We start from the raw sequence: 20,665 nt of genomic DNA, 5'->3' as shown, positions 1-20,665 counted from the left end.
AGTGGACAAGTGTGTCCCAGATTTGAAGACCAGGCGGGAGGGCGGCCCCCGAAGACTTGGTTACCCGGCCGTTAGAGCGATAGGTCATCCGGGGTCCACAACCGCAGGGGCGTCCCCTGTGTGGTTCCTCTCCTTTCTCCCCGCCCACCCCGCCCCTCCCGCCAGGTTTCCCAGGTGCTCAGAGCCTTCGGCAGTGAGTGAGGGTTGATGCGTGGAAGGAGGAAAAGCTGAGATAAAGAGTCTGGGCCTGTTCTGGATAAGAGAGCCCAAAGGATGGACCCCAACCCGCCCTGGGACTACCCTAAGGATTCCATTTGTTTTTTTCAAACTCATCGCTTGCTACATGCCAAGCACTGTGCTAAGCCCCAGGAACCCTCAGATATGAGTAAGGCGTGATTCCTGCCCTGAAGGCGCTCACAGGGCAGACAGCACGTAAACAAGGATTCTATTAGGGGAAATAGTGGGAAATGCCCTGGTGATTGAGGATGCCCAAAAGAGCAATTTTGAGTGAATCAGGGAACATTTCCCAAGACAGCCAAGCTGTGTCTTGCAGAATAGGTTGCGGTTTTCCAGGTGGATATGGAGTGGGAGGAAGAGCCCAGACTTGTGAAATGCCACGGCACTTTGAGGGAGCTGGGATTCTTTCGGGGAATTCGGGGAAGCTAAACTGCAGAGCTCACGTGGGGCAGGCGTGAGCGGCGAGAGGAAACTGGGAGGCTGGGCTGGCCCTGGGGGCCTGTGACTGCCGCGGACTTGGGTTTCATCCTGCCGGGAATAGAAGCCCACTAAGTAGTCTGAAGCAGAAGAGCAGCTGTTTAGACTTGTGTTTTTGGAGGATCCCCCTGGGTGTCACAGGGAGGGTGGATGGCAGGGGAAACTGAGGCAGCAGGGCGGCCATAGCAGTGGCCCCAGCGAGTCATGAGGATTGATCCCAATGAAATCAGCAGGTGTCAGTGAGGACAAAAAGGCGGGGATGGTGTGAGCCACACCAAGAAGCAGATTCGATGGCATTTAACCCCTGGCCAGATGTGGGTGGTGGGTGAGGTGTGGAGCAGGGACGAGAGTGGGGACGGTGAGCCACTGAGGGCCCAGTTTAAAGAGGTGCTCACTCACTGCGTCGTGCAGATGCCGGCCTTGAGTGAGAAGGAGTCCAGGATGAGTTTAGGTCTGTGACATGGTGACAGGGTAGCTGGTCACTCTGTTAACCAGGAGCACAGGCGGCTGCAGTGTGGCAGCAAGGACAGCCAGCCACTCAAGGGCTCAAGGGCCCCTTCTTCTCTCCTTGACCTCCAGGGCTGCGTGAGGCCGGTGTGAGGCTCGTGGCTCTAGCTGGCCCAGCTTTGCTCAGTGTCCTCAGGCACACTCACAGAGCCTGACTTCTGACCCTCCCAAAGCAACTGTTAGCCCTGTCCTGCTCTGTCCCTGGTGATGTAGCCCTCAAAAGTGTCGCCTGCTCCCCCAGTCTGACAGCACCCCCTGATTTGAGAGCCCTCAAGCAGGTCAGCTGGTTCCACTGGGAAAAATTCCAGTGGGAAAGCAGCCAATTTCTTATGGTGGCTCAAGGTGATTCCAGCCCTCCAGGCGGCCTGTGATGAAATCAGAGGACAACTGGCTGCCCTGGGACAGCATCCTCATACTGGCAAAAGTGAAAATGCATTTATGTAGTCACAATTTACACAGTTTACACAAAATCGATATCATTGCAGCTTCAGATTCAAGAAGCACTGGCTGAATGTCTGTGCCAAGCACTGACACAGCACAAGGCTCACAGAGTGAGGCGGGGGCGCTGGGTTCGAGTCTCACCTCTTTGTTGTTAATACTTACTAGCTGCAGGACCTTAGGCTGATTATTCTCAATTTCTTTGTGAAACGGAAAGAGGACCAGTACCTCTCTCTTCAGGGAGGATGGAAATTATGGCTGCTAAAGGTTTAGCTCAACACCTCACAGATAGTTAGCGCTCATCAAATGTTTGCTAGCCATCTTAGAGCATTGTGATGTTCCACTACTATGGATGTCAGAACTGAAGGGATTAACTTGCCCACGGCCTCAGGGTAAGTGGGTAGAACCCAAGTCTTTCAGGCCGTCTCCAAAGCTCAAGTGCTCTGGGGCCCCCTGTTGCCCCTTAACTACTGCAGAGTCTTCTCCCTGTGACTTTTCTTCTGCCGTCCATGTCATCCGGAGATTAGACCTGCTGCCTGTGTTCAGAGCTGTATTCCTGAGTCGGAAGCAGTTAGCTAAAGGGCTGGGCTGCCCAGCGACTGTATCTTCTCTCTCGCCTCCTGAACACCAGCTGGGTTCTGGTTGCCAGGACTGGATTGCCACCTCCACCCTCCTTCCAGGCCTGGTGAACTGACCTGCCCTGTGTATCCAAAGCAAACAGATCAGGTGCCCTATATTCCCTGAGGGGCTCCCTCTCTGCCTCCCTAATGGTCCTGCTGACAATGGAAGCCTTGTGTCGGGGCCCAGGAGGCTGGGGGGAAAAACTCCATTCTCATTGAGGGCCACGAGGCCCCATGGGGGACACATGTTGTGTCCACTCCTAGAAGGACCACAGAACAGGGAAGCAACATCTCTCCAGCTGGGGATGCTGTGGCCCTTTGAAAAGCCTGTCTCTTAACCCCTCTGTGTCCCCAGGCCATGGAGAGCAAGCTGCTCATCGGGGGTAGGAACATCATGGATCACACCAACGAGCAGCAGAAGATGCTGGAACTGAAGAGGCAGGAGATTGCCGAGCAGGTGCGGCTGCCAGGCGTCAGGTCCCCTTGGGGCACATGGCCTCCAGGTCTTGTCTTGGGGGCGTAGAGCAGTTAGGCATTGTGGACTTAAGAGCCCTGGAATTGCAGTGCTGAGAATCTAAGACATGCCACCCTGGGGCCCACGGGTCTACTAGCCCAGGGTCTTCCATCTAGCAGGGGCACTGCCAGCTGGCGGGTGAGAGGAAGTGATGGCTCTCCATGACGTTAGCCTCTACAAGGCACTGGGTGCTACTTTCTGAGCTTTCCACAAGAGTGTGAGTTCTTTGCCAACTGTATGACTATTTCCCAAATCATCAAGAACCACAATTTGTTGGTCTTACCAATCAACCGTGGCACGGTTGAGGGTGAGGCAGCTTGGAAGCCAGTGTGGTGGGCATCTGTATATTTGGCTAATGCCCCTGGAGTGTGCCAGCCATTAGAGCTGGGGTCTCCATCCACATGGTGCAGTGCCTGGCAAATTCATGGCCATAGAGGTGGGGGGGGGTTCCCAGAGACTCCACATAGGACTGGGTATGAGCAGTGGACGTGGGTCATAGTGAAGCCAGATCCCAAAATAGGCAGAGCAAGCTGGTCCCTGGGCTCCCTTGGCCCTCCCAAGTATGTGCCACTCCACTGAGCCACCCTGCCCACCCTTGGCCTAGAAACGCCGTGAGCGGGAAATGCAGCAGGAGATGATGCTCCGAGATGAGGAGACCATGGAGCTCCGGGGCACCTACACGTCCCTGCAGCAGGAAGTGGAGGTCAAAACCAAGAAACTCAAGAAGGTGAGATGGGGTCAAGGTGTGCTGAGGGCCCAGAAGCCTCTGCCCTCCCCACTTTGCTTGAACTGCTGAACCCCTGAGTTACATGGTCTGGGCTCTGCGGTGGGGAGCAGGGGAGGCAGGAGTTTGGTGTTGGAGGTAGAATAGAGCCTTTTCTCCTGGCCAGGGTGGGCCGATAGGCTGGGGACTCCGTCACTTCCAGTATCCAGGGTTGCCATCCTCAGGGGAAGTTGTCAACTTCCCTCTTTACAGTGTCACCAATGAGTCACAGTTTGGATGCCTGGGCCTGGAGCAGGGCCAGGGAAGTACAAAGAGGCCTGAGAAGGAGACTCAAGCCTGGGAAGCTCAGGCAGGGAGCATAAGGCCCTCAAGGACATGAAGGGGGCCGGGCAAGGTGGCTCAGGGCTGTAATCCTAGCACTCTGGAGGCCGAGGAGGGAGGATCACTCATGGTCAGGAGTTCAAGACCAGCCTGAGCAAGAGTGAGACCCCGTCTCTACTAAAAATAGAAAGAAATTATCTGGACAACTAAAAATATATAGAAAAAATTAGCTGGGCTTGGTGGTGCATGCCTATAATCCCAGCTACTCGGGAGGCTGAGGCAGGAGGATTGCTTGAGCCCAGGAGTTTGAGGTTGCTGTGAGCTAGGCTGACGCCACGGCACTCTAGCCAAGGCAACAGAGCAAGACTCTGTCTCAAAAAAAACAAAGGACATGAAGGGATGAGAATATCTGGCCACCAGGACGCCACAAAGTCCCTGGCAAGGGGAAGATGTGCGCATGAGATGAGGGTCTAGGGCAGGAAGCAGCAAGGTCCGGCTTGGTCTCCGGGAGGGACCTGGAGGGCCTTCAGGGCTGCTGATGTGGCTGCCCTAGAGCATGCCAGGCAGAGGCCCAGCCATTATGGCAGTTGCCACGACACACTGCTCAGTGGGTCAGGAACGACACGGGATGGCCAGGGCTGCCCTCCATACCCTCTTTTTTGAAAGCCCCTGGAGAGGAAGGAGTGGGATGAGTCACTCCCAAACTCACCCAGGCTTCCCACTCCCTGAGCCCCGGGTCTGCAGAGAAACCTGGGCCCTGGTTCTGGCTCTCTGTTGGCTAGTTGTGTGACCTTGAGCAAATCTGTGCCTCAGCCTCCTCATCTATAAAAAGAGGGTACTGGACCAAAAGGTCCCTCGGGTCCCTTCCAGTTTGAACGTTGCATGATGCTGATAGCAGCTGAGAAAGAGCAGGTAGTGGCCACAGGCCTCAGTGCAGGGTACGGGGCGGCCCTTTAAACAGCCCAGCCCAATTCAGGGTGGGTTGGGCAGCAAGGGGGTGCTCAGACAAGGGTCCCCAGCCTCATCCTGGGCTGAGCTGGTGGGCCTGAGCCTGCAGCCCTTGGCGCCCAGGCCAGGGGACGGGGCCTCACTGCGACCGTGGGCAGCCTCTGAGGTGCACCTGTCCCCTCCCAGCTCTACGCCAAGCTGCAGGCGGTGAAGGCAGAGATCCAGGACCAACATGACGAGTACATCCGGGTGCGGCAGGACCTGGAGGAGGCGCAGAATGAGCAGACCCGGGAACTCAAGCTCAAGTAGGGCCCTCCTCCCTCTCTTCTGGGGCCTATGCGCAGCCCTCGTTTCTCAGGGCCTCTACCTGCAGACTCCTCTCCTTCCTGCAGCCCCCATTCTGACTGTCCGCGCACCTGTGGGTCCCTAAAGAATAAAACACATCTGAGCGTTGAGGGATGGGCCCCCGATGTGAAGTTTCTTCTGCCTACTCTGCCTGTATTGATGAACCCCCCAAAGTACATGCTGGGCCAACAGTAACTCCAGAGGCCCCGAGGCTACAATCTTTGCGTGAGAAGCAGTGATTTTCAAGCTCTCGTATTTCTATAGGGATCCTTTCCCCCCAGCTTTTTGGTTTTCCCCCTGGTCCCTCTGCCTCTCGGCTTGTCGCTTCCAATCCTTCAAGCTTCACATGCACCGTGTGGTCTCTCACTCCCCCAATTCCCCGTCTCTGCTTCCTGCCTGCTCCCAGGTACCTAATCATCGAGAACTTCATTCCTCCTGAGGAGAAGAACAAGATCATGAACCGGCTTTTCCTGGACTGTGAGGAGGAGCAGTGGAAGTTCCAGCCGCTGGTGCCAGCTGGAGCGTGAGTCTCTAACCCAGGGGTCTGGGCCGAGGGCCTTGTAAGTCGGGTGGTGAGGGACCTGCGGCCCTGCCTGCAGTGAGACAGATGTTCTGTGGATTGGGGAAAGGTTGGGGGAGAGCAAGTGGGGGATGGATTTCTTAGGATCTAATTTGTAGAGGTCTCTAGGAAGGAAGGGCGTTCTGGAAAAAAGAGTGTCTCATTGGCCCAGGATGTAGAAAATACCCTGTGAGGGGTCTGGCGAGGAGAGGGAGAGCATCTCAGCCTCTTGACAATCCTAGAAATTGCTAACATGTGGCCAGTTCTGGTGAATACTCATTTGTCACCTGCCAGAAATAGCAACCATAGTTAATACCTGCCCAGCACTGCTGTGTGCTGGGTGCTGTGCGAGCCTCTGCAGACAGTGGTTAAATCAGACATGGTCTGAGCTCACAGTCCAGTGGGAAATACAGAGAAGTAATCAGATCATGGAAGGATAGAGGTGTGATCCAATCCTAGCCCCCATTCATCTGGGTGATTCAGCATTTCCACCTGTTTCCACATCCTAGCGCTGAGGGGTGGCTGCGTCCATTGGCTAGGTGTGCAGCTCCCTCTGCTGGTGGCCACGAAGAACAGCTCAACAGCAACACTCCCTTACTTGCAAATCTGTATACAGAGGCCCTGAGGAAGCTGGACACACACACACATCCTCCGAGATTCTTTTCTCTCTCCATCCTAGGAATATTAATGCTAAGATAGGACAGGATTCTTCCCAAAAGCTAGGATGGGAAGCTAGCAAGAGGTCTACAGCTTCTCACTGGAGCAATAGATGCCTACTTCATCTACTTTCTGAAAGGCTGATCCTAACCAAGGTGACACCACACAAGTTTGTAAGTGGCAAGTTCAAGGAGAGGACTTTTCAGCGGTGTCAGCTTTGGGCTTACAATCCACTTTTCCAATCTAAGTAGAGATTCTCAGTAGTACATCATTCAATGCAGAGATTTTCCATCCTGGCTGCAGCTAGAATTATCTAGCCCAGCTAGTTGACCTCCAAAGGGTCCTGGGTGGATCCCAGGACTTATGTTTTGTGTTTGTTTCCTCCAAAGTGTTCAGGTTATTCTGAAGTGAAGCCACTTCAGGCTTGAAAACCACTCCTTCAGTGCCTTTTGCTGGAGGCTTCTGCTCTGTAGGGTTATTTTATGCTTGGAAAATTTCTTGAGTTGAAAGTTTGCAGGTGGAGGAATTTATTTACATTGGATGCAGTAGTATCGTCAACAAACTCAACTAGATATGGGCTGAGAGAGGCTCTAAGAAGGCATGTGTTAACTTCTTACTTTGAAATATGAGAATTGCAAGAATAGTACAAAGAATTCCCACATACCTTTCACCAAATTTTTAACATTTTACGATATCTTTACTAATTCCCCCTTCCCCTCAACCGTTTGAGATTAAATTGCAGACCTCCTGACCCTTTACCTGTATTTTCTAAGAACTAGAAAATTCTCTTACATAATCATAGTACAATGATCAAATTTTGGAAATTTCATATTGACACAATACTATAATAATATAGGCAATATTAAATTTTTGCGGATTTCACAGTAATGCCTTTTATGGCAATTTCCCTCCCTCCCCAAATGAGATCATGCATTTCACATGATTGTTATGCCTCTTTATCCTCCTTTAATCTGGAACTGAGAAGGGATTTTGATTTGAGTTTTGCAGTTTCTTGCTTCAGAGGAGTTACTCATTTCTCAAAATGTTCTCCTGCAATTTTGACTTGACTGCCTCAAGCTTGTGATCCAGACCCAAAGCAGGTGGGTGGTGGGTGCTTTGCCTGAAGTTAAGATGAGCTTTCTGCATAATGATATGAACTCCCATTCTTTATTTATGTATTTTTAAAATTTACTTTCTTAAAGCTAGCCAGGCATGGTCACATGCACCTGTAGTCCCAGCTACTCGTGAAGCTGAGGCAGGAGGATCACTTGAGCCTGAGAGTTTGAGGTTGCAGTGAGCTATGATGACGCCACTGCATGCTAGCCGGGGACAACAAAGCGAGACCCTGTCTCAAAAAAAAAAAAATTACTGTCTTCCTTTTAGACAACTCTTACTTCATTTGCAAACACAATATGTTTTTGTTATGGAAAATTTAGATAAATATTGAAAAAATGAAAATTCCACCCAGCTAGTGGTAGCCTCTGCTAACATTTGGATAGGAACTTTCCATCTTTTTTTTCCTACGCGTAAACTTTTCTTTTTTTTGCAAAAATAAAATGGTTTGCATATGCTGAGAAACCATTCACAGATTTTAAAAAATTAAAATAGCTATCTTAAAATAGCACACTTGAAATAATTTTTAGAGTAGATACCAGCAAAACTTTTTAAAAAGAAATAAGCTTGCCAAAATACTGATCCTTCTTTACTGTTTAACTGTTGTCATTTCTAGCCTATTGTCTTTTTTATCCCTATCTTCTGCTTTAAAGGCAAATTTCTGCACTTTAGGCATTCTAATGTATGCCCCAAAAGCCCTCGGCTACAGTGTTGCTGGCGACAGGCAAAGGACAGTTGATGTTCTTCTCCCACCTTTCCTCTCTCTGATTCCTCCCACCATCCTTCCTGAGCAAGGAGAGTCATCCACAGAGAGAAGGGTTCAGGGTTTTCTTTGCCATTGGAAAACCAGAAAACTAGTCATTCCTCAGATGCCTCTTGCTTTAGCTCACCTCTGTATTTTCTTTCCTGTGATTCTTTGGAAAGAATCAGTCCCAATACACATGCTCTTTAACTTAAATTTGTGTGTAGTTGCTCCCAAGCCTGCATTTGCAGGTTCATATTGGCGGCTCCTCTAGATGAATCCCAATTAGACTCTGTTCACTGAAAATTTTATGTTGCAAATGTAGGCTGGCGTGGTGGCGCACACCTGTAATCCCAGCCCTTTGGAAGGCAGAGGCAGGAGGATCATTTGAGCCCAGTAGTTCGAGGCTACAGTGAGCTATGATCGTGCCACTGCACTCCAGCCTGGGTGACAGAGCAAGATTATCATTAAATTTATTCACCACTTAACCATGTATTTTTTTTTTTTTTTGAGTCAGGGTCTTGCTCTGTTGCTGGGGCTGGAGTGCAGTGGCATCACCATAGCTCATTGCAGCCTCGAACTCTGGACTCAAGCCTCAGCCTCCCAAGTAGCTGGGACTACAGGTGCATGCCACCATGCCCAACTAATTTTTAAATTTTGTAGACACAGGGTCTCCCTATGTTGCCCAGGCTGGTCTTGAACTCCTGGCCTCAAGCAATCCTCCTGCCTCAGCCTCACAAATCGCTGGCATTACAGGCATGAGCCACTGTTCCTGGTCATCCATGCTGTTTCATACAGAATATGTACCTGCTTGGAATAATGACAGAGTATGTATAAACAGAACATATTCAGACTGTATCTGGGTAAGGGTAACAGATATTAAGGTAATTATGATATACCATGTTCTCTGTTGTCCTTAATTGTAAATTATGTGCACAGTTACTACAGATTGCTCTACAAAAGGATTCCAAGAAATAAATTACTTCAAAAATACTTATTAAGAAATCTAGGCCAGGGCTGGGCACAGTGGCTCATGCCCGTCATCCCAGTACTTTGGGAGGCTGAAGTGGGAGGATCATCTGAGGCCAGGAGTTCAAGACCAGCCTGATCCACATAGTGGACCCCATCTCTACAACAAATGAGAAAATTAGCCGGCTGTGGTGGTGCATACCTGTAGTCCCAGCTACTCTGGAGGCTGAGGCAGGAGGATCACTTGAACCTGAGAGTTTGAGGTTGCAGTGAGCTATGATGATGCCACTGCACTCTAGCTGGAGCAACAGAGAGAGATTCTGTCTCAAAAAAAAAAAAAAAAAAGATCAGGTAATCACGACTATTTTTTCTCTCCTTTTTTTTGCTACCATTCAATTTGCTATGTCTGATGAACTGCAATCTGCAATATGTAGTATTTATTTCAGAACTTTAAAAAAATAAGAAAAAGACAAAAAAGTAAAAATGGATCTAGGAACTTTTATGTGAAACAAGTTTTTTAAATTCCTTTTTTTTTTTTTTAAAGCAGTAGTGATTAGAATAAAGTAGAAAGAATTCCATCATAATTGAAATCCCAGTTGTGATTGTGATGCAGCAGAAGGGGCTGGGAAGGCAGCAGGAGGGAGCAGGGGTTGCTGGCCGGGATCTCTGAGGTCACTTGCCCCAAGTCCCTCATTTCAGTGCTGAAGGGTGAAGGCAGGCAGGTCCTTGAACATAGCTCTCCTCGTTTCAGGGAGCCAGGGGGTCTGAGCTTCCCCGCTCCCTGGAGCATTGGAAACCATCATTTGCAACATAACTTAATCAGGCCTAAAACTCAAACAGAAAAGCTCTTTCTCTCCAAAGCACATTTAGCTAATTGGGGCATTGTTCCATGCAGAATATTTTGCTTTACTTTGGCCTGTGGTATTCTGGGGATGAGAATGCTGAAGGCTGCTCAAAGGGAGAGGAAAAAACATTGAAAGAAATTACCTAAGGGTGCGCTGTCCCTTTAGAAAGCTTTTGTTGGGCAACCATTCTCCCTCCTCCTACTCCAGCTGCAAGCATCTACCCCACACTCTTACCCGTGCCTCTCTCTAGAACAAGGAGTTATTGTCAGGCAACTCTTGAGACGTGCCCGTTATCAACTCATTTTGGAAGACTGTCCCTTTCTCTTTTTTCTGCACTATCTCTATGCAGCCACTAGTTGATACGAAATAATTTCAGGTGAGGTATCATATTCAGAATCACAAACAATTTTGTATTAAAATTACTTTCAAAAAACATTTTTGCAACCAGTTCCAGCAATAACTACTTTGTAAGTATGACTTTATTTTTAATTTCTCACAGTAGACTTTATTTTTAATTGTGTTTATACAAAATTTTCTTCTAAGGGTTATGTATTTGGCTATGTTCATAGCCGTGGTTTATGGTTCACAAAATTCTATTGTAACTTGAGCTCTTTGGCCTTGGCAACCCCCAGCCACCCTAGATTCTTTGCAAAGGCATCACGGTGCAGTAGAAAGAGACTGGAGTTTGGATTTAGAATATTCTAATTCTAGTCCCTGCTCTGCACTTACTTAGAGGCTTGAGAAAGTCTTTTTATCCTCTCTGAACCTGAATTTCTTCACCCGTAAAATGAGAATAATAATAGGTACCTTGGCCGGGTGCAGTGGCTCATGCCTGTAATCCTAGCACTCTGGGAGGTGGAGACAGGAGGATCCCTTGAGCTCAGGAGTTCAAGACCAGCCTGAGCAAGAGTGAGACCCTGTTTACAAAAAATAGAAAAATTAGCCAGGTGTGGTGGTGCACACCTATAGTCCCAGCTACTTGGGAGGCTGAGGCAGGAGGATCACTTGAGCCCAGGGGTTTGAAGTTACTATGAGCTACGCTGATGCCAGAGCACTTTAGCCAGGGTGACAGAGCAAGACTCTGTCTCAAAAAAAACCAAAAAACAAAATCAGTACCTTGCAGGATTGTAGAGGTTGAAGTGAAATAATGTGTGTAAGGTTCCAGGCCTGTGCCTGGCGTAGAACAGATGATCAGTAAGTAGTTGTGTGCTAGTATTGCACAGTCATACTGACAAGCCAATATTATGTTTATGAGGACCCCAGAGAAACCAGTCTGCCTCTATCCCTTAGACGTGCCATAGAAGAGCAGTTCGGCTTGTTTTTGTTTTAGATTTTGATTTTTTATTCAGACTGCCTCTGAGTTTAGAGAGAGAGCATTCCTTGCTCTAAATAGAATCAGGAGAGAAAGTTAAGCTAGTTTTGTCACAGAGGCAACATTTACCTTAATAAGAACATTCTTAACTCTGCGTTGAGTCCCTAGATTTCTTCACAGGCCTGTGAGAGTTGAAGAGACTCTGAAACAGGGAGAAATTGCAGCTTCCCAGGCAGGGGTTGGGCAGCAAGAAGGGGAAATGGGCAGAGCGAGGGTTCAGACACGCGGTGCCGTGGAGCAGGGTGGACAGCTGACTGGTGGGGACAGGGCGCTGGACCCTGGAGCAGAGTCTGATATGCTGTGCTGAATGCACATGAGGGGCCTGGAAGGAAACGTGCCTGATGGTGTTGGACGCCTGTTTTCAGAACAAGAGAGGAAAGTGAGGATCAAATGGAGCCAGGAATGAGAATGGTGTCAACCCCCGAGATGAAGCTGAAGATGACTTTTTAATATTAAGGGGAAAAAAGTAACAGCAGCCAATTGTGGAGGGAGGGTCCTAGGAGAGCTCTTAGGATCTACTAAGCACACGATGACTGTTATTGAGGGCTCCTGTTGGGAGGGGAGGATAAAGGCAGGCCCATTTATGTGGCTGTCAGCCACAACCTGCTTGCTACAGAGGGATCGATCGTGGAAAGTAGGCCCGAGGCAGAAAAGGGAGTGGATGGCAGGTTTGGTGTCCCAGTTACACATTCCCTTCCCCCAGCCCCTGCTCCCCAACATGCCACCCAGAATAGCCCTGGCATCTTTATTGGGTCAGGCTGCCAACTCACGCTGCTCCGCTGCTCTGCCTGCCCAGCCGTGCCCCTCTGTCCTGTTCCCAGAGCCTGAGCTTTCAGAGACACTCTTTGGCCCCAGTTCCCAGAGGGCTCCGGAGAGACAGCACATCATCATAAAAAGAGCACTTGGGAAGGTTCAGATTCCTAGTCTTTCCCTGGTTGTCTGACCTTGGCCACCAAAGGCACTTAGTCTTTTTAAGCCGTAGTCTCCCTGACCACACCTCAGGAGGTTGTTAAGTTCAAATGAGATACATAGCAAATAAATTATTATTTTCCTAATTTTCCCACTCTCCTCCTAGAGGGGATGGCCCTGCACTTCCGGCAGCATCTGCAGCAGACTCTCCCCTTGCTGCCACTGTCACTGAGGCTGCCTGTCCCCACGGGCACACCTCCCACCATCCTACAGACTCCACAGCTGCAAAGCCAGCTGGGGCTTCTAGAGCCTTCTCATTCCTGTTTTCATCTATAGAGAGGGTCAGCAAGGACCCCCAAGTGGGGTCCAGCACTCTTTTATATGCTTGAGAAACAGCACTATGGAATGTTATTTCTCATCCCTCCCTCTGCAGAAGGCAGGCATTGTTCTGGCGGCTTCTGCACAGCTTGTTCTGCTGTTCAAGGGCAGGATGTCCTATCTGAGAATTACGCAGCCTGTTTCTTCTCTTCTGCCTTCCAACTGTCGCCTTTTGACTTTTTTCACTGCTCATTTCATTTCATTTGTATCCCTACTTGAAATTAGCAAGTGGAATTGGGAATAAATCATAATCACAACTGCCATGTGTTGAGCCCTGCGGTGTACTCTGCTAAGTGGTTGTCTTGTTTAATATCAGCAATTCTGTACGATAGGGATGACATATCTGAGGCTCGGAGATAGTAAGCCACTTCCTAAGGTAAAAGCTTTCAGGGGCAGAACCAACATTTAAACCCAGTCTGGCTCGCTCTAAAACCTGCATGCTTTTAGTTTTAAAAATAGAAATGGCTTTCTTGTTTTCTTTCTTTTCCTTTTTTTGTGTCTTTTGTATGATAAAAGTAATATATCACACTTATCAAATTGCTGAAAGTAAAAGGTCTGACATATCATGAGTTGGCTAGCATATACAGCAATGGAAACTTTCATGGGTGTAACCACGTTGAAAAGCAATTTGGCAATATCTAGTAAAGGTGAAAACGCATATACCCTACAATGCAACAGTTCTGTTTCTGGGTATGTGCCCTAGGGAAAACATTGAATATATACATGAAGATACCTGTATAGAAATGTTCACAGCAACACTGTATTTAATAAGAAGAAAAAAAGAATCCACCTAGATGCCCAGGAACAGGTGAAAAAAATACACACACACATATTTAATGATATATTGAGGCCTGGCACAGCGGTTCATACCTGTAATCCCAGTGCTTTGGGGGGCCCGAGGTGGGAGGATTGCTTGAGAGCAGGAATTTGAGACCAGCCTGGGCAACATAGCAAAACCCTGTCTCTACCAAAAAATATATATATATATATTAAAAGCCCATAGTGTAGTTAAACTTTAATAACCTAGAGCTGCATGGATAAATCTAAAAAAACATGTTGAGCACAAAAAAAGTACCATATACCATACAGTTCAAAATTTAGAAATAGACATATGAATAGCATATATAATGTTTATGAACACCCACAAATAAAACTAAGTATAAAAACATGCAGACATTGATAAGCACCAAACTCAAGAGAGTGATTAGCTCTGGGAGGAGGAGAAATGGGAAGCTTAAAAACTATATCCAGGACAGGCGCGGTGGCTCACTCCTGTAATCCAAGCACTTTGGGAGGCCGAGGGAGGAGGATCACTTGAGGTCAGGACCGAGACCAGCCTGAGGAACATAGCAAGACCCCATCCTTACAAAAACTAAGAAAAATTAGCTGGGCATGGTGGCATACACCTGCAGTTCCAGTTACTCGGGAAGCTGAAGCAGGATTTATTGAGCCCAGGAGTTTGAGGTTGCAGTGAGTTACAATGATACCACTGCATTCCAGCCTGGGTAACAGAGCAAGACCTGTCTCAAAAAAAAAAAAAAAAAATCAACCAAAAAAAATTATATCCAAATTTTATTTCTTTAAAAAGATTTGGTGCAGTATCAAGTTCAGGACTGAAAAAAAAAGATTTGACATAAATATAACACAATGTTAAGGTTTGACCAACTGGATGGTAGGCATACAGGTCTATATTATTTCCAATACTTTTCTAAACATTTGAAATAATTCATTAGATATAAAGTTATATGTATTCATTCCAAAAAAAATTTCAGATATTGCAGAGAGGCATAAAGAAAATAAAAATCACCCATAATCACACAATCCAAAAATAATAATTGTTAACATTTTGTTGAATATCGAGACTTTTTTCTAAGCATACACACATATGCACACATTTCCTTAAAAACAAAACAAAAAATTTCATCTTATTTGTCTTTTTATCTAATATGTTGTGGAATTCTTTCCATATATACATAGAGCCACACAAAAATCATAATGACTATATAATATTCCTTCACATGACTGAATAACAATTTACCTGGTCCATATCGATGCACATTTGGGTTGTTTCTAATTTTTCGCAATTGTAAATAATGCTTCGGCAAATACCTCTCCACATAAATGTTTGTCTTTGATTATTAATAATCTCTGATTATTTCCTTAGGGAAATTCTAGGAGTGGGAATTTGGATCAAAAAATATTCACTTTAAAAATTTTTTTTAAATTAAAATTGGAGTCAGCCTGGTAGGGGAGAGCTGTGGCGGCGCCACCTCCGAGTATAGGTAGCTGCAGTGTGATGGAGGTGAGAGTCACTGACCCCTGACCCCTGGGACTAAGGCAAGCTGCCGGCAGGGTCCGGCAATAAGCAGCGCCGCTGGGGGGCCCACTGTCTCAGCACCCCTGGGAGCAGGCCGGTGGAAGCTCCCGCAGCACGTTCTGAAGCAAAAACACATGGGTAATTGTCTGGGACATGTAAGATTTGAATCATTTAATTTGTTTTCAGTAACAGAAGCCCAAAAAAGGGAAACCAAAGAGAAGGTTGGTGGATGCATCCAATACACAAGTGTCTTCTACCCTGAGTACAATATCTCTCCTTAAGGCATAATAATGGATCCTTAAATGATGAAGGTGTTCTTAATCAGCTCTGACAATACAGGAAATGTTTATGGGGAAAAAAAGAGCAATCTCACCAAGTGTTTATTAAGTTCCTATTATGTGCTATCCTGCATTTCAGTTCTCAAATGATTTCTCAACTTTGAACTACTGCAAAGGAATGAAACATTCTACACATTTGAAGAAACTACTGTGTATTAAAATCTCAATAAATATCTCAGGTCTGATGGATCCAGGTACTTGGATGGTTTCTGTGAGCTAAGTCTTAAATCGCACCAATAAACATCTTTTTAAAATAATTTAAAATAGGCCAGGTGTGGTGGCTCACCCCTGTAATCCTAGCACTCTGGGAGGCTGAGGTGGGAGGATCACTCGAGGTCAGGAGTTCGAGACCAGCCTAAGCAAGAGCAAGACCCCCTCTCTGCTAAAAATAGAAAGAAATTAGCTGGACAACTAAAAATATGTAGAAAAAATTAGCTAGGCATGGTGGCGCATGCCTGTAGTCCCAGCTACTTGGGAGGCTGAGGCAGGAGGATCACTTGAGCCCAGGAGTTCAAGACCAGCTGGACAGCATAGTGAGGCCCTGACACACACACACACAAATTAGAGCAAGAAGAGTGAAGAAATGTGTGCCTTTTATGCTACATAGTGGTCCCCTTATTTGCAGGGATGCTTTCCAAGACCCCCAGTGGATGCCTGAAACTGTGGATAGTACTGCCCCCTACATATGTTTTTTTCTTATACATACATACCTACGATAAGCTGTAATATATAAATTAGGCACAGCAAGAGACTAACAACAATAATAATAAAATAGAACAATTATAACAATATACTGTGATAAAAGTTATGTGAAAGTGATCTCTCTTTCTCTCTCTAAAAATATCTTATTGTATTATGTTCACCTATTTTCAGACCACGGTAACTGAAACCACGGATCAGGGGGACTACTCCACTAGTTTCAGTTATCAGGCTGTATTAGAGCAAGAAGAAAATGCCAGAACCTGCAGTCTGCAGGGTCCTGGCTACCTGAGTGATACTTAGTTCCTCATGATATCATTTGCCCTTTGTGTCCAAAGGAAATCCATTCTAATACAGCCTCTTCCCTACAGCAATAACAGCCAAATGAAGAAACGGCCGACGTCTGCAGTGGGCTACAAGAGACCTATCAGCCAGTACGCTCGGGTTGCCATGGCAATGGGGTCCCACCCCCGGTACAGGGTAAGAAGCTGGGAAATATAGGACGAGTCTGAGGGAGGGGATGCTCACAGCCTCCACGGCCTCTAACGGCCTCATCACCCGTGCTACACTCAAGATGTGTCTGAAAGACATAGTCACTGGGGCCGCTGCTAATGTCTAGCATGCTGTTCCCATCACAGGCTGAAAACATAATGTTTTTGGAGTTGGACGTGTCCCCTCCAGCTGTCTTTGAGATGGAATTCTCTCATGACCAAGAACAAGACCCTCGTGCACTACACATGGAGAGGCTCATGCGGTTGGACAGCTTTCTGGAAAGACCTTCCACATCTAAAGTCCGAAAGTCCAGATCCTGGTCAGTACCACTGTGGTCAGAGTGAGCACTGGACTCAGGAGGCCAGGGGACTGCAGGGGCTAGTTGAGGCTGAAGAGGGTCTTGGTTGTGCCCCAAAGGACACGAAGGGTGAGAGGTGACTGGGGCTGTGGGAGGGGTTCCTACAGCATCGGGATGAAGGAAAGGCTTCCGTTTCCTGCTTCCTGCCCTTCCCTGACCTCTCCCTTCACCTGCCTCATCCCCCCCACCCAGGTGCCAGAGTCCTCAGCGGCCTCCACCCTCCACCGCACATGCCTCCCTGGCCTCCGCTTCTCCGTGCCCTGCGACAGTGGTGGACCATGAGTGACAGTGACAACCTTCACATCAGGCTGCCCACCCGACGGACTCCTGGGATGGGGTAGCCAACCCCGGCTCATCTCATCTGCCGCTTGCGTGTGCGTGTGTGTGCATGTGCGTGTGCGTGCGTGTGCAGGGGTGAGGGTCTGGCAGACGGCGCCTCTGCCTGCTCTCCTCCACCTCCTTTATTTAATTCGTGTTATTTATTCGTGGAGCTCAGCTTGTGTGGGGGCGATGCCCTGGCCTGAGTTCTCTGGGCCTGCCGTGGTCACTGCGTAGCCTCCTTTTCTTCTGACTTTAGACACCCCCAGTCAGACCTCAGACTTCTCTCCCTGTGTCGGCTGCCCCCGGAAGGGAAGGTGGCCAGTGCCTGAGAAGACAGTACCTTTTCTACCTGTCTCACTCCATAACCTCCATCTCCTCCCACGCTGACGGCGAGCAGCCCCTAAGCACTTTCTGGGACCAGAAAACTGCTCCGTGTCCACTGCGGACAGGGGACATCCTGACAGTGTTGGTCCTATGCTCCCGGTGGACAGAGCTGCACTCTCCACTTTCTGGGCCTCAAACAACCTCTTTAGGCCTCTCGGGCTCCTTTTCAAGGATGTGAACGACCTCACCAACATGGCCCATGCTCTTCAGCTTTGGCAAGAACTCACGGCTTCCCAAACTCTGCCTCCTGCCCACCTTCTCAGCCCTTGGATGGGAATTGCAAACCAACTGGTTGCTGCCGCCGTGGGACCTGCAGGAAATGGAACAGTAATTGAGACAACTTGGACAGTCATCAAGGGAAGTCCCTCCTCTAGGTCTCTTTGTTTCTGTCCCCTCTGAGAAGTAACTTTGGTCAACAAGCCTTCAAGCCAAGTCCCCATTTTTGGGATGCCGCTCCTTCTGTTTGCTCATTTCTCTCTGGGGCTGCCTAGATCCTAGTTGCAGTGCAAGGAGTTAATGTCATTCCTCACCCCTGGCTAAACAAAGGTATTAAAATCTGTTGCTTTTCTCCTTCATTGAGCACAGGAAGCAGAGACCCAGACACAATCTTTTCCAGCTTTGCCTATTACCCCTGTTTCTGAATCACATCTTTTGGGTACTGTTTTGTTGAAAACTGATCCTTTCCTTGCCAGTTGTGCACATTGGTCCCAAGGGGGTTACTGCTCACCTTCCTTTGTGACAGCTCAAAATGTCTGCAGGTATCTCAAGTGATAAGTAAATTTCTAAAAAAAAAAAAAAAAAAAAAAAAATTAATTTTCATTGACTTACTTTTTATAATAAGTATATTATTTTGGTGGAGGGGTGAAGAGGTAAGCACGAAGGCAAACAAATGAGTTGGGATTTCAAAAGCTCTGACAGTGGGGGTCTCTCGTTCCTAGAATATGAGTAGTTCTGTCACTGGGGTAAAGGCATGAGACTGACTGATCTGCCTGAAATTTGCTGTGTGGGAGGTGGCAGTGGGAGTTACTCTCTTTCCTTCGGGAAATGAACTCTTCTTGCACTGTTCCAAGTCCTGCTTTGAGGATCAAGCTTTGGTTTGGTTTAAGTCTGTGATGCTGTCATTTCTGCTGTCATTACTGGACCAGATGCTTGAGGCACCCAATTGCCATTTGCTCCTGTCCTTCAAGGAAATCACAGTTTTCATCAGAGCCCAAGAGATTATTTGAGACTCAGGATTCAGATGAGAGGTTCGGCTGTGGCTGGGACAGGAGTGGTGTGTAGAAATTCCCCAGGCAGCCTGGGCACAGGGAGACCTCCAGGGCTGCATGGAGCGGCCCTCCCACTGACCTCTTTCTCTTGTGTGGACGAAGCAGCACGTATCGCCCCATTCATCACTTGGACACATTGACCCTACATTGTCTTGTCACTCCTCCCTCACGGTCTTATAGCACAATATACCCACTTCACCACCCCAGTCTGAGGGCTGGGCCCGAGGTATGGTCAGAGGAGAAGCTCCTTCCTGCAGTTTTGTGTACGTGTGTACGTGTGTGCGTGTCTGTGCGCGTGTTTACCTCCACAGGGACTCTCCACTCTCAGCGTAAGACATGCTGGGAACAGGGCCACCGGGAGTGGCTGGATCTCAGTCTCTCTGTCTCTCTTTCTCTCCTTTTCCTTTTGATGTATCAAACATTGATTGACAAAGTAAGGGCCTTGATTAGGACCAAATTTCCATGTCTGTTGCTATGGTCTTTATTTAGGACAACAGTTAATGCAGTGGCCCATTCTTGTCACTCTATACATATGACTATATGGGACATATGTAATATATAAGTATATATATAAAACATTACCCTCTGTCCCCTTGGCTTAGGACGGCGGCCTCTCTGTTGACTGAAACGCACCTGCAGCTCGGTGCGGCCAGCAGCCTGCAGGCCCCGCCTTGTTCAAATTAACACAGTCGACAATAAAGGAATGAGTATCGTCACGGAGTTGGTTGCTTGCCTTCTCTTCCTACTTTTACTCCCTTTTTCATTTTTTTCCCTTCTCTCTCTTACTTCCTTCTCCAGGAGAGGTTCCAGAGTATTGGGAGCCCAGCTGCATCATCAGCACCTTGGAAAAGAACTGGCCACTTAATAAAAGGGGGTCTGTTTGTCCAGCAAGGCTGAGGGGCAGGTCCCAGGCTCTGGTCGGGAGTCAGTGCCAGGGCTGTGGCAGCAGCTGTTTGTGTTCTAGGCAAGCAATCCCCAGCCAGTTAATTCTGAGCTATTAGCAGATTTCAGAACCACCTCGGTGGTGTCCAGATTAACTGTCAATGTCATACCCTCTCTGGTCCTCATTGGTCAGCCAAGAGGGGTGATGCAGGCGAGAACACATGTAAAGCACAGGTATGTTCCTGGCCCACGGTGGGTGCTGAATTACAGTAACACTAGCTTCCCCTTAGCCCCTCTCCCAGGGCCTCTTTTCCCTCCCTCCGGGTTCTAGCTACTGGCTCCTTCCCTGTAGCCTGGGGGTCTTAGAGGAAATGAAAAGCAGTTGCTGCTAACAAACAAACAAAGCCTTGAACCCTGACTCCTAGGGGAGTACTGAGGCTTGTCTGGTGCAAAAACAGGCAATAAGGCAGTCGTTTGGCACTGGCAGTTTTCTTGGAGGGACTTCTTGCCCCTGTGCCAGGTTCTTGCCCTGAGCTCTAACAGGGTCACATGGCTGGAGTGGTTCTGCTGCTTGGGAGGCATGTGCCAGGGATTGCATTAGGTGCCACACACACACACACACACACACACACACACACACACACACACACGGGTGTGCACGCTCATTTCATCCTGGGGTGACGGAATTACTATCACTAGTTTACAGATGAGTGTAAGGGAAATTAACCAACTTGGCTAAAGACACAGTGAGTGATGGAGCTGGGCTTCCAAACTCTTGAGCCTGTATTCTTTTCCCCTGTGCCACACTATTCTCTAGCCTGTGTGTGCATCAGGAAAACTGATGGCCACTCTACAGGTTTCATAAGCGGTGAAGCCAGGAACAGAGCACAGAGTGATTTCTCTCAATGGAGCGGTTGGCAATAAGACCAGA

The 20,665-nt window shown here is 48.1% G+C and overlaps 1 protein-coding gene across 1 annotated transcript in view; it reads left to right on the top strand.

Annotated features, from left to right (window-relative positions):
* KIF3C (kinesin family member 3C) overlaps positions 1-19,568 on the top strand; it is a 37,492-nt gene extending 17,924 nt beyond the window's left edge. The window contains exons 2-8 of the mRNA XM_045549197.1: positions 2,635-2,736; positions 3,398-3,520; positions 4,973-5,091; positions 5,538-5,654; positions 16,401-16,509; positions 16,668-16,840; positions 17,072-19,568. Coding sequence (XP_045405153.1) covers positions 2,635-2,736; positions 3,398-3,520; positions 4,973-5,091; positions 5,538-5,654; positions 16,401-16,509; positions 16,668-16,840; positions 17,072-17,165 — 837 coding nt within the window. The 3' untranslated portion in view covers positions 17,166-19,568. The remainder of the gene's footprint in view (positions 1-2,634; positions 2,737-3,397; positions 3,521-4,972; positions 5,092-5,537; positions 5,655-16,400; positions 16,510-16,667; positions 16,841-17,071) is intronic.
* Positions 19,569-20,665: the final 1,097 nt, after the last annotated feature.

The sequence above is a fragment of the Lemur catta genome, chromosome 4 (genome assembly GCF_020740605.2).
Source record: "Lemur catta isolate mLemCat1 chromosome 4, mLemCat1.pri, whole genome shotgun sequence".
Classification (NCBI taxonomy): domain Eukaryota; kingdom Metazoa; phylum Chordata; class Mammalia; order Primates; family Lemuridae; genus Lemur; species Lemur catta.
Note: the sequence above shows the minus strand (reverse complement) of the source record. Positions and strands in the feature narration are given on the sequence as shown.